Source organism: Lytechinus pictus, chromosome 11, assembly GCF_037042905.1.
Source record: "Lytechinus pictus isolate F3 Inbred chromosome 11, Lp3.0, whole genome shotgun sequence".
Classification (NCBI taxonomy): domain Eukaryota; kingdom Metazoa; phylum Echinodermata; class Echinoidea; order Temnopleuroida; family Toxopneustidae; genus Lytechinus; species Lytechinus pictus.
In genome coordinates this window covers 7535846-7549385 of record NC_087255.1, presented here as the reverse complement: position 1 = coordinate 7549385, position 13540 = coordinate 7535846, and the positions used below count along the sequence as shown (strand labels likewise).

Sequence of the window (13540 nt, the reverse complement as noted above, 5' to 3'; positions counted from 1 at the left end):
TTCCCTCTCAAACTTTTCAAATACAATGTTAAAGATAATAAACCATGGTTTAATAGTACTTTACGGAAGATGTGTAAAAAGAAACATAATTTATATCGTAAATTCATTAAAGATCCATCATTGAGTAAAAGAAATAGATACAAAGAATTGAGAAATGAATTCAATACCGAAGTTAGAAGATGTAAAAGGAAATATTATGTAAACAAATTTACTCAACTAAACGGTAATATTAGTAAAACATGGAAGACCATCAATGAAGTTATTAACAAACGTAAAGTCAAAGATCAGTGTACAGTTATTAAAGATGATGATGATGTGAAAACCAAAGATACGGTTGAAATTGTTAAACAGTTTAATAGTTACTTCAGTACAATTGGATCTAAACTTATAACTAGTTTACCATCGAGCGATTTGCATTTTTCCTTTTTTATGAAAAGAAGAATAGATCATTCCATGTTTGTAACTCCAGTGAGTCAATCTGATATTATTGATGTAGTCAAGTCATTCAAGGTAAATAAGAGTCCGGGATTCGATGATATCAATATTGAAGTTTTTAAAAAGTCGTTATGTTTTATTTTACAACCTATGTGCAATATTTTTAATATGTCATTAGAGTTAGGTATATTCCCCGATAAACTCAAAGTGGCTAAAGTAATTCCAGTTTTTAAAAAAGGGGATAAAGAAAAAGTTTCTTACTATCGTCCGATTTCTCTTTTATCTGTTTTTACTAAGACATTTGAAAAAATTGTATATAATAAATTATTGAATTATATTGATAAAAACAATATTTTATACGAAAGACAATTTGGTTTTAGACAAGGTCACTCAACGAGCACTGCTCTTTTAGATTTCACAAACACTCTTGCCAATGTTTTTGAACAGAAAAAGTTTTTAATTGGAATATTTCTGGACCTTTCAAAGGCGTTTGATTGCATTGATCACCATATATTATTGCAGAAACTTGAATATTACGGTATCAGGGGAAATATACACAATTGGTTTAAAAGTTATCTTTTTAATAGAAAGCAGTTTGTATGTATTGATAATGTATCATCTGACCAACTTGAGTTAACTGTCGGAGTGCCACAAGGGTCAATCCTCGGGCCTTTGCTCTTTTTAATATTTGTAAATGATTTTCAATATGTGAGTAAATATTTTTGTCCAATTATGTTTGCAGACGATACTAATTTATTTATTTCAGGTCAAAACTTAAATGAAACAAATGTTATTGTCAATACTGAATTAAGAAATGTTTACAAGTGGTTTATATCTAACCGTCTCATAATTAATTTTGACAAAACTTCATATATGCTTTTTAAATCTAAAAAATATTCATTACATAACTCTGATATATGCAAGTTCAAATAGGTGATGTCAATATCAAAAGAGTAGAGCACACAAATTTCTTGGGTATATTAATCGATGAAAAGCTTACCTGGAATGAACATGTTAATAATATATCATCTAAGATAGCTAAGGCTATTGGTGTTTTAAATCGTATTAAACTTGTCATGCCTTTTAAAGTACTAATGATGCTATACAACTCAATGATTTTACCCCATTTGTCTTACTGTAATATTGTTTGGGGAAACTGTGGAATTACTATTTTAAACCGATTATACATACTACAAAAGCGTGCAATTAGGGCTATGTGCAATGCTCCACCTTTAAGTCACAGCTCTCCTCTTTTTAAGAAAATGAATGTTTTAAATGTCTTTCAAATTAATAACCTACAAGTTGCCATATTTATGTATTCTTATTTCAAAGGTATACTGCCTATGAGTTTTAATGATCTTTTTACTAAGAATAGTGCAATACACTCGTATAGTACTAGGGCACAAGGGGATTTACGTTTACCTCTCTTAAAACTTAATTTCTCAAAAACTACCATTGCTTTCATTGGTTCTAAATGCTGGAACAACATTCCAGATGAACTTAAATTATGTCCGACTTTGTTAACATTCAAACGTAAATACAAGGCATATATACTGCGTGTAGATTCTTAATATACTTAGCATGTATATTTTATTCTCTTTCTTCGTAATCTTTTTTATTCATGTCAATTCTCTATTCTCATTCTTTTTTCCCTATCTCTCTCCCTTTTCTTTCCAATCCCCCTCTCGCTAATTTCTGCCTGTCTGTCTCGCACTTCCTGTTTCTCATGATATGAATGTATCTTTTTACTTTTACTCTGGGATTGCCCTCGATAAGCGTCTTTGGCTTTTTGGCAATTCCTCCGTATTCAGATTACATTATGTTCTGCTTCTTTGGTTAATTTGTATTTTTTGTATTTTTGTCATTCTTAATTGATTCTTTTTTGTATATTTATCATGTTTTTATATTGTACAATTTGAATTTGAATATGGAAATAAATGAAATGAATGAAATGAACTTGTTGAATAGTTAATGAGCAAATACATGTAGAAATTGGATGAATATTAATGGCATTTCATCGAGCTGCAGTCACAATGTTGAAACCGATGACAGATCAGCAAAAGCTATGTTAATTCCAGTGACAGAACATCTGTTGTTTGAGTCAGTATCGTTGGTGTGACTATGGCATAAAGAAACCATTTTTTAAAATTCAAGTATAAATGAATCATTAGATAAATTCACTCTTGTTTCTTTCTTTTTATCGGGGGAGGGGGGGGGAGGTCCTTTTTAAAGAAAATTAGAAGGATATTTTACAAGTTTTTGAAGAGTTTTGTCTGTCTGCATATTCAGATCAAATGCTCTTTAATATGTCGTTCTAAATTTCAAACTTCATTTATGGCAAAAAAATAGTGAATAATTGTCTATTTCTTCAACATCTACTCCACTACTACTACAAATCGGACACATCCGAGAATGAATTAACAGTGGTACGCCAGGCTTCGCAATCTGACATGGGAGTTGGTATTTATCATGTAACAAATTATTTGTATCCCTACATATGTAATCAACAAAATTCAGAGGTCTCTGTCCTCTCGTTTTATGAGGGAGGCACAACTAGAGTACATCAGAAATATCAAACTTCCTTCTCACTATGGAAACGGTGACTAGCAAACCTCATAATATGTTTAATTACCGTGGTGGAGATAGGTGGAAGATCTCTATAAATTTCATCTTCAAACATTCCCTTCCTTTTTGTCTCGTCATACAGGTTGAAGACCATCAAATTTGCGTTTGTGTGAGGAAAAGGCCGCTAAACAAGAAAGGTAATATTATCTTAGGAATCCTTTTCTTGTTTATATAGAAATCTTTATATGTTTACTTTGTATTATAATTGGGCAGTACTTATTAACAGGTACGTATATGTACTTTCATGTCTATTTTTTAAAGTTTTATGGAAGTATGTTGAGGTATAATTTTGAATTAATAGGTATCACTGTCTTGCATTTTATGCCACAAAAATATTTATTTGCATAGGTCTTCTTCGTGACATTCTATAATTGAAATGAAAGAAGTCTGTCTTTTTCACAAAATTTTGCATATAGTCTTTTTGTTACCTGTGAATGCCTAATACACAAGAAAATTAGTTTCATGAGCTTATTTTGAATGAAAACAGAATAGCAAATTGTGAACGATTTTCAGAATAAATTGCAAATTACGAAAATATCTGTATGGTGAAATATTTGCTTATTAGTGTGCAGAAGTTGAAGCCTGGAAATAGATATTGGTTTGAATAAAACACCACTGAAACTGAATTCTTATGAGTGACACCTTTGTGACCTGCCTTCATCATCCTACAGAACAAAACAAGAAGGACCCGGATGTTTTAACAATGCAAATACACAAGAAAATATTTTGAATGAAAACAGAAAAACAAATAGTGAACGATTTGCAGAATAAATCACAAATTACAAATATCTCTGTATGGTGAAATATTTGTTTATTAGTGTGCAGAAGTTGAAGCCTGGAAATAGAAATTGGTTTGAATAAAACACCACTGAAACTGAATTCATATGAGTGACATCTTTGTGACCTGCCTTCATCGTCCTACAGAACAAAACAAGAAGGACCCGGATGTTTTAACAATGCAAATACACAAGAAAATATTTTGAATGAAAACAGAAAAACAAATAGTGAACGATTTGCAGAATAAATCACAAATTACAAATATCTCTGTATGGTGAAATATTTGTTTATTAGTGTGCAGAAGTTGAAGCCTGGAAATAGAAATTGGTTTGAATAAAACACCACTGAAACTGAATTCATATGAGTGACATCTTTGTGACCTGCCTTCATCGTCCTACAGAACAAAACAAGAAGGACCTGGATGTTTTAACAATGCAAATACACAAGAAAATAATTAGGTTCATGAGCTTATTTTGAATGAAAACAAAACAACATATAGTGAACAATTTGCAGAATAAATCACAAATTATGAAAATATCTGTATGGTGAAATATTTGGTTATTAGTGTGCAGAAGTTGAAGCCTGGAAATAGAAATTGGTTTGAATAAAACACCACTGAAACTGAATTCTTATGAGTGACACCATTGTGACCTGCCTTCATCATCCTACAGAACAAAACAAGAAGGACCCGGATGTTTTAACAATGCAAATACACAAGAAAATAATTAGGTTCATGAGCTTATTTTGAATGAAAACAGAATAACAAATTGTGAACGATTTGCAGAATAAATCACAAATTAGGAAAATATCTGTATGGTGAAATATTTGGTTATTGGTGTGCAGAAGTTGAAGCCTGGAAATAGAAATTGGTTTGAATAAAACACCACTGAAACTGAATTCCTATGAGTGACATCTTTGTGACCTGCCTTCATCATCCTACAGAACAAAACAAGAAGGACCTGGATGTTTTAACAATGCAAATACACAAGAAAATAATTAGGTTCATGAGCTTATTTTGAATGAAAACAGAAGAACAAATCGTGAACGATTTGCAGAATAAATCACAAATTATGAAAATATCTGTATGGTGAAATATTTGGTTATTAGTGTGCAGAAGTTGAAGCCTGGAACTAGAAATTGGTTATACCCAGTTCCCACTGTCACGATCTGCGCCACAATTGAATCGGTGGTTTTAATTGTGGAGTCATCGTAGTGACCGTATCGGATCGTATTATATCGTATCAGATCAGTCGTTGCAATCGTATCGAGAAATTCTGTGAATGGTTCAAGAATTTTCACGATCAGTTACAAAAGGGTTATTTTGGCATTGGTAAAGGATCGCACGACAGTGAGAACGAGGTATTAAAGGTCAAGTCCACCCCAGCAAAATATTGATTTGAATAAGTAGAGAAAAATCAAACTAGCATAACACTGAAAATATGCACAACTCGGTGACATGCAAATGAGTCAGTCGATGATGTCCATCACTCACTATTTCTTTGTACTTTTTTTATTGTTTGAATTATACAATATTTAATTTTTTTACAGATTTGACCATAGGGACCGACTTGCCTGAACCATATAGTATTAAATAATGCTAATTCCACATGTTCAGGGAGATATTAATCACTGTTTCACTTGTGAGGAGAAAATTAGAATATTTCATATCTCATTATAATAAAATACAAAAGAAATAGTGAGTGGATGACGTCATCAGTCTCCTCATTTTGCATACCGACCAGGATGTGCATATAACTGTTTTGTGAAATTAAGCGAAACTTTAAAATGTCATAACTCTCTTATTTTACATCCGATTTTGATGAAATTTTCAGTGTTATGCTCGTTTGATTTTCTTTTTATTCAAATCAAATTTTTGTTGGGGTGGACTTGTCCTTTGAAAGAAACACTGAAACTGAATTCATATGAGTGACATCTTTGTGACCTGCCTTCATTGTCCTACAGAACAAAACAAGAAGGACCTGGATGTGTTAACAATGCCCAGCAAGGATAAAGTACTGGTTCATGAGCCCAAACTCAAGGTGGACCTCACCAAATACTTGGAGAATCAACTGTTTAGGTTTGACTATGCTTTCAATGAGGATGCCACCAATGACATGGTCTACAAGTGAGTCTGTCTTTGGGTTGGGGGCCACCGCACACCTTACGACTGTTCGAGATCCGATTTTGGAACAAATCGCATTTTTCTCATTTTCTGAAAATGTGAATGGAACATATCATCTTATTTGAGGTTAAAATTAATTGAAAGAATACTAATATAACCATTTTGAAAGATTGCATTCCTTTATTTTGGAGTAAAGGCAAAATTAGTTTCAAATCGTAGCCAATCGTACAACTGCTATGACGTCATTACGACTAGATATTAAATTTGCTTTTATTCTATTAAAGAAGGATGATAGCATAGTCACAGATTTGAACAGAGGTATTCGTACAATGATTTTGAACATTACGCAGTAAGATATTCCAAGTCTCAATATTAGCATCAAATTCTACTACGTTTTATTCCAAAATTGAGTCGCAGACCAATCGTAAGGTGTGCGGTCACCTTATGCTTCAGAAGCTTCAGAATGCAGCTGCTTGCATTGTCACTTTGTCAAATAAATGCTCTCATATCACTCCCATCTTGTATTCGCTGCACTGGCTCCCTATAAAAAATCGGATTATCTTTAAGATTTTGTTGCTTGCTTTTCATAGTATTCTTGGATCAGCACCACAATACAGTCTTTCATTTATCAATTTATACTACAGACCAAGCAGGTCTTTGTGCTCATCCACTTCTGGCTTCCTTGTTATTCCAAAAGTTACAAAAACCCGGGGGGAAAGATCATTTGCTTTTGCATGCCCCGCTTTGTGGAATAGCCTTCCTGAAGACATAAAAAATGTAACTCTGTCGAAACTTTCAAATATCTTCTAAAAACTTTTTTTATTTAACTCTTAGCTCTTTATGCGCCTTGAGCACTCTACAGAGTAGATTTGGCGCTTTATAAATCACATTATTTTTATAACTATCTCTACTTTGTTTCTCACAGTTTACCTCTTCACTGTTTTGAGAGAGCATTGGAGAGACTAATAAGTTTCATGTAATACACGGTATTCTGGGAGCGTTTCATCAATATTTTTTCCGACAGGTTGTTGAATCTGAAACTTTCCTTGATTTTGCATTTTTGATTTTCTAAGATGCATTGTTTATATGATAACTGTGGGATAAAACACACTTTGTGGGATAAATGTCTGACAAGTCCATTCACGAAATGCACAAGCAGTCAACATCCATCCTTTTTTGCTTGAAGAATGTTTATTTTATAGTCATCTTCTCTATCATCACTTTCATCATCATAATCTTGATCATCACCAACACCATCTCCATCAACATAATCATCACCATCATCATTATCATCATCACCATCATCATCAGCATCATCATCATTGTCATCATCACCATCATCATCATCATCAGCATCATCATCATCACCATCATTATCAGCATCATCATCATCGTCATCATCATCATTATTCATCGTCATCATCATCATCATCATCATCATCGTCGTCATAGCCATCATCATCGCCATCATCCTCATCGCTATCATCATCCTCATCAATCATTATCCTAATCATCAACATCACCATTATTAACACTATGGTCGTCATCGTTATAGCCATCATTGTCGTAATTGCTATTATTATCATGAGAATCGGCAGTATTATATAAAATGCGTAAATTCAAGCAAAGAGGTATGCTTTATTATGCAGAAAAAGGAACCTATATTACAAAATAAACAATCGAATTAAAAGGTCAGAACAAAAATCATTTGAAATTTTATGAAATGATAAAAAAAAAATTGTGACATTTTAGGCAATTCTTCTTTTTTCCCTTGTACAGATTCACCGCCAAGCCTCTTGTACAGACTATATTCAACCGAGGAATGGCCACGTGTTTTGCATACGGACAGACAGGAAGTGGGAAGACACATGTGAGTTTGGCAGCTAGCTGTTAGTCGTATGAATCATCAATGACCTGTATGCATTGCTCATTGCACTGCATTCCTATAAAAGGGGGAGTGAACTGTTTGTGGTCTCTCATTGACTGTGTGTTATGATTAGATAGTCTTAAAATATGTTTTCAGATATCTACTAATACTACAGAGAATAAATTGACCTATAATTGTATTTGTACAGAGAAACTAAAATGTTTTGAGAGGAAAAGTATTTTTTTGCTACTTAGTAACATCATTATTGCGGAATAAATGTATTGAGTAGTTAATTAGCATGTTATCATTCAAGTGGGTCTGTATTGCTAGACTACACTAGCATTATGGGTCAGGAAATGTGCCCAGGATGAGTAGTTTAGGACTCGAGATGGCGCTATTAGTGCGTTTCTGCTTTAAAGGGTTACAATTCCCCCAAAATATATTAAATGAAGCATACGGCAAACCCATCAGTTTACTTTCAAAAATCATACCTTGGAAGGATAATTCATTAAAAAAATTTCATGTGGATTTAATTTTGTTTACATTTATGAGTTAGCAAATTTTGTCAACTGTTTCGAGGTCATGAATTCCCTACCCCTCTATTTTAAATTTTGAAAAAATTCTGGAGATATTCACAAGATATTGTTCTTTTACAGAAATAAAAGGTTCTCTTTTCGTGGTTGCACTTGCTTTAAATGATGAATTGATTACATTGTGACTTAATTATGGTCATGAATTAGATTATTATTATCATGACATTGATTTCGTGTACAATCATAATGGTGATTGCCACTATTGTTAATATTATCCTCAACATTAAAACTTTTTAATTATTTTCAATTCTAACTAGACGATGGGTGGAAACTTTTCAGGGAAGAACCAGGATGTAACGAAAGGAATTTATGCCCTGGCAGCAGCTGATGTATTCAGGCATCTAAACAGACCGGAACACAAATCAAAGGAATTAGCCGTTCACTGCAGCTTCTTCGAAATATACAGCGGAAAGGTAAAGTTTTGCACCATAATTTCTTAAAGGTATTTTGATTGGTGAACATTGTTTAGACTAGAAGAAACAAAAAATCTGAGGTGCAAGGTCCCAAATGTCACCTGTGTCTGTGGAATGTGGTCAAAATTAAACTCTGAGAAAATTGCATCAGAAAACTATTATTTAGTAGTGCTTAAATAAAATTACTAGAAAACCCATTGCCAATAATAGCAGGGCCCGCTGGGAGAACAGTTTTCGAAACTGAAGCGGCTTCCCTGGGTAAATATACCTGTATTATTATTATTATTTCATTCCATGTACTTATATGCTACATTATTCTCCCCAGGAGATTAGTTAAATGATGATCTTTCAGTCACAGATATCTTGGAAGTACAATCTGCGTGAATTTGATTTTTTTTTTCTTCATTAGTATTAAAAAAAAAAAATCCTTATGATAAATACTACACAGATCGAGGTTCGGGTTTCCTTTGTAATGTTTAACCTATGGCTGGATCACACCTTTCAATTGAGGAAGAATTTCATATCTGTATTGAGGGTCATATTTCATGCTTCAAGGACCCATTGACGAAAGAGTTACCCTTAAAGGGAAATCCAACCCAGATAAAAATTTGTTTCTAGAGGAAAAAGAAAAATCAGACAAGTTGATAGGTGAAAGTTAGAACAATATCGTACAAACAATAAGAAAGTTATGAGTTTTGTGAAGTGGTAAATATTGGTAATCACTATTCCAGTGGATACTTCAAATTGGCCGCATATGTGATGTCATAGTGATGTAAAGCAAGGACTACTCTACCATGTACTCCAGTACATAAAATGGCTTAAATGTAATTTTTGAAATGTCAGGGGAATGGGTACTTAGGAGAAAACCACAAATCCTTGATAATAATTACCCAGTTGCCAATTTGAAATCTATATATACTTAGGGACCTCAGTTTTAAAGCAGCCACAACTTCCTTATTGCTTTTCCGATTTATCTCAAACTTTCACCATTCTGTTTTATTTATTTTTCTCCTGTCCAACACAATATTTTATGACCAAGGCTGGATTCCCCTTTAACTTAACCCTGATTGTAGAATAAGTAAGGGATTCATTGGTATTAACCACATATATTGTGGAGTGTTGTGGCCCAGTGGATTAGTCTCCGGACTTTGAAACAGAGGGTCGTGGGTTCGAATCCCAGCCATGGCATAATTTCCTTCTGCAAGAAATTTATCCACATTGTGCTGCACTCGACCCAGGTGAGGTGAATGGGTACACGGTGGGAAGAAATTCCTCGAATGCTCGAGCACCCGATCAAGGTAACCGTGCCAAAGCCGGGGTAACGATAATAGCAGGGCCCGCCGAGTGAACAGTTTTCGGAACCGAAGTGGCTTCCCTGGGTTTATATGCCGTTATTATTATCAACACAAATTATATTTGCTCCTATGACAGGTGTTTGATTTGCTGAATAAGAAAGCCAAGCTCAGAGTTCTGGAGGATGGTAAACAGCAGGTACAGGTGGTAGGATTACAGGAACGAACCGTCAAAAACACAGATGATGTACTCAAGCTTATAGGAATGGGTAACAATGTTAGGTGAGTACAGGGTATGTCAAAAAATAGTAACGATGAATAAGACAGAAGATGATCATGAAAACTGAGATTTTTACATCAATAGAAAGATTTCAACCCCTAGAATAGCATCCAACTCCATCCAGGTAACAAAACAAAAAGAAAATAACAAATTTAACCAATGAAACGCCACCCAAATCTGAGAGCTGGAAATGCAATTTCACTTTCGGTTCATGTGACGTCACATTATGGCATTGTGTTTCCTAGTTGTGTACAAGCACAGTACAACAGCAACAGCATAATGTAGCTTATATTTTGCCCTGGAAGCGTGGTTAGTTCTAAGATTTTTATACGCCCGTACTAGACGGGACGTATTATGGTATCATGCTCAGTGTCTGTCCGTCTGTCTGTCCCGTTAACTTTACCTTGTAAATACGATAGCTTCAGTTTAACTTAGCCTATGCTCCTATAATTTGGCGTGGAACAATCGTACATAGGGTTTCGGGTTATCTAACTTTCAACCTTTTAAAAAAAAAACAATACAAGTTTTCTCCATAGCTCTTGCATTGTTTTTTGTGCACAGCCGGGGACAACAATATTCTAATGCCATGATGTGACGTCACACGAACGGGCCCATTTACAATGCAGAGTTTTAACGCTCTTGGAAGAGGCTAGTTTTGGGCATTTCAATTGAAGATATTAAGAAGCCAGAAGATTTTTGTGATTTAATAGGTCGATGAACATGTTATAAATAATGTAGGCTTTATTTAGATACCAAATTTATGGATATTCATTTCCTTCTTATATCAACTTTTACAAAGTACAGGTTATATCTCAATACAGATGGAGGACAGGGTGTGTCATTAAACATGTATGTTATTTTGATAATCAATGAAGAAGTCAACATGCTTTGGTAGTCAATGATCAAATGGATATCATGTTGGAGCTACCCTGCTTATTGATTAATTCTTTGTAAATTATTATTTTGCTTGTCACAGAAAGCCCCTTTATGTGATTCTCAATTAGTAATGATCTCAATTCTATCCATAGAACATCCGGCCAGACTTCAGCAAACCAGCATTCTTCCAGGTCACACGCAGTCTTCCAAATCATCCTACGAAAGAAATCATCAGGAAAACTTCATGGGAAGTTCTCCCTTATCGATCTCGCAGGTAGGCACCCTTCAGGCTTTCTGAAATATTGCATGACGAAGTTCAGCAGGTAAACTGCCAATTTGTTTATTGCGAACTCGTCCACTCATCACATAGTCTACCTTCATGTAGTCTAATGCCGTTCCGTCCATCAACATTTCGTCTACCAGCCATTTGGTCCAATAACCATTTGGTTGAATGAACACTTCATCTAATCACCAGTTCGTCTATGACCATTTCGTCTAATAACCAGTTAGTCTAATACCCATTTTCTTTTCATTCATTTCTTGCAATGATCACTTAGTCCAATTAGACCAAATGGTATATGGACTAAATGGCTATTGGACCAAGTGGTTATTAGACAAAATGGTGAGTGGATGAAATGGCAATTAGACCACGTGGATATTGGATGAACTGATGGTAGACGAAGGGTGTTGCAAGAAAGTATTTGCAATCAATTGCAAATATTCTGTTGCAATTTTACAATTCAAATTTCAAATTCATTTATTTCACATCTGTAAAAAACATACAAGATACAATATATCGAGATCAATCAAAATGATTCCATAGTAAAGGAGTAAAGGAGTAATGAATATTGTAAAATGACAAATTAACAAAAATAACAAAATACATAGGGTAATGAATGCGATGTGGGGGAATAGCAAAAGCCAAATAGACCTATCTAGGCTACTCCCTGATTAACATTCATTCCCGAAAAAAGACCATCCTGCAATCAATTGATTAGATTGCAAGAAACACACATTTCAAAATAAACGAAATCAACAAACTAATGAAAAATTTGAAGAAAAAAAATAACAACTACATTACAAAAAAATATGTTTAAAAAACATACACATAAAAGCAAGCAAGCTTATTCACTGAGAACATGGTGAAGTATACATATTTAGAAGGTAAGACTTAAATTTTACTTTAAATGAATTTAGCGAAGGACTTTCTTTTATTTCAGGGGGCAAACTGTTCCATATGAGTGGTCCACTATAACTTATGATTGTTCTTGAGAAAGAAAAGCGGTAAAAAGGAATGTATAAATTATCAGAATTTCTCGTATTATATTTGTTTACACTGCGATTTGTTTTAAAATAACTGTTAAATGTGTCAGGCAACTGATTCTTGTAGTATGAAAACATAAAAATTGCAGTGTGAAGGGTATGTATATCATAAATTTTTAGAATCTTTAATTTACGGAATAATTGATGAGAGTGAGCTAAATTAATTAATTAATCAATTTTAACTATAGCAAATCAGATTACACTCCTTGTTTCATGGAGCAGATTAGCAATCAGTCGCAAATTTGCAATTACATGTACTTGCATGACATATGTTTAATTTCGGGAACGAAAATAGACTTAGATGTTGTTTGAAGGTTTGCATGGTGGTATGTACAATCGCTGATGTGGTTTACGGTACACCATGTGAAGTGTTATAGAAACAGTGGATAGAAGAAGAGAAGAAATGGATAGGCGAGAAAGTGGAGATTTTAGAGTAGAGTATTCTTTCTTGAAAGTTGTCCTGAAAAGGACTGTAAACCAGGAAAGATTGATGAGTTGAGAACAGCTTGAGTAGTAGAGCTAATGAGGAGATGCTGGCTTGAGTCGGCGAGTAGAGATGATGAGTATTAGAGAGACTCAACGTTTCGGGCAGGTTGACTGTCCGTCTTCAGGATAGACTTGCAATTGATTGCATGTTTCTTGCAACACCCCATAAATGACAGTAGACGAGTTGGGAATTGGACGAATTGGCATTAGACCAATCGGAAATAAACCGCTCAGCAATATTTATATTGTATTGGATGGCTCAGAATGGGATTCCAGAAATATTCCAAGAGTTAGTGCCAATGTTGCACAAATCAAAGATGAGTGCAATATTATCCCTAACAAGTGTAATATTTCTGGCATTCCATGCAAAAAAAGCCATCCAATATAATTATTATCTATCCCCCCCTCAAAAAATTAAAATGATTGAGCAAATTGTGTCATTTATCACAAT

General features: G+C 34.1%; 1 protein-coding gene across 1 annotated transcript in view; it reads left to right on the top strand.

Annotated features, from left to right (window-relative positions):
- The window catches only part of LOC129271355 (kinesin-like protein KIF2A), a 62807-nt gene that overhangs the window by 39589 nt on the left and 9678 nt on the right, over nucleotides 1–13540 (top strand). The window contains exons 7-12 of the mRNA XM_064106594.1: nucleotides 3143–3197; nucleotides 5800–5962; nucleotides 7739–7829; nucleotides 8677–8832; nucleotides 10264–10406; nucleotides 11433–11554. Of these exons, the coding sequence (XP_063962664.1) occupies nucleotides 3143–3197; nucleotides 5800–5962; nucleotides 7739–7829; nucleotides 8677–8832; nucleotides 10264–10406; nucleotides 11433–11554 (730 nt within the window). The remainder of the gene's footprint in view (nucleotides 1–3142; nucleotides 3198–5799; nucleotides 5963–7738; nucleotides 7830–8676; nucleotides 8833–10263; nucleotides 10407–11432; nucleotides 11555–13540) is intronic.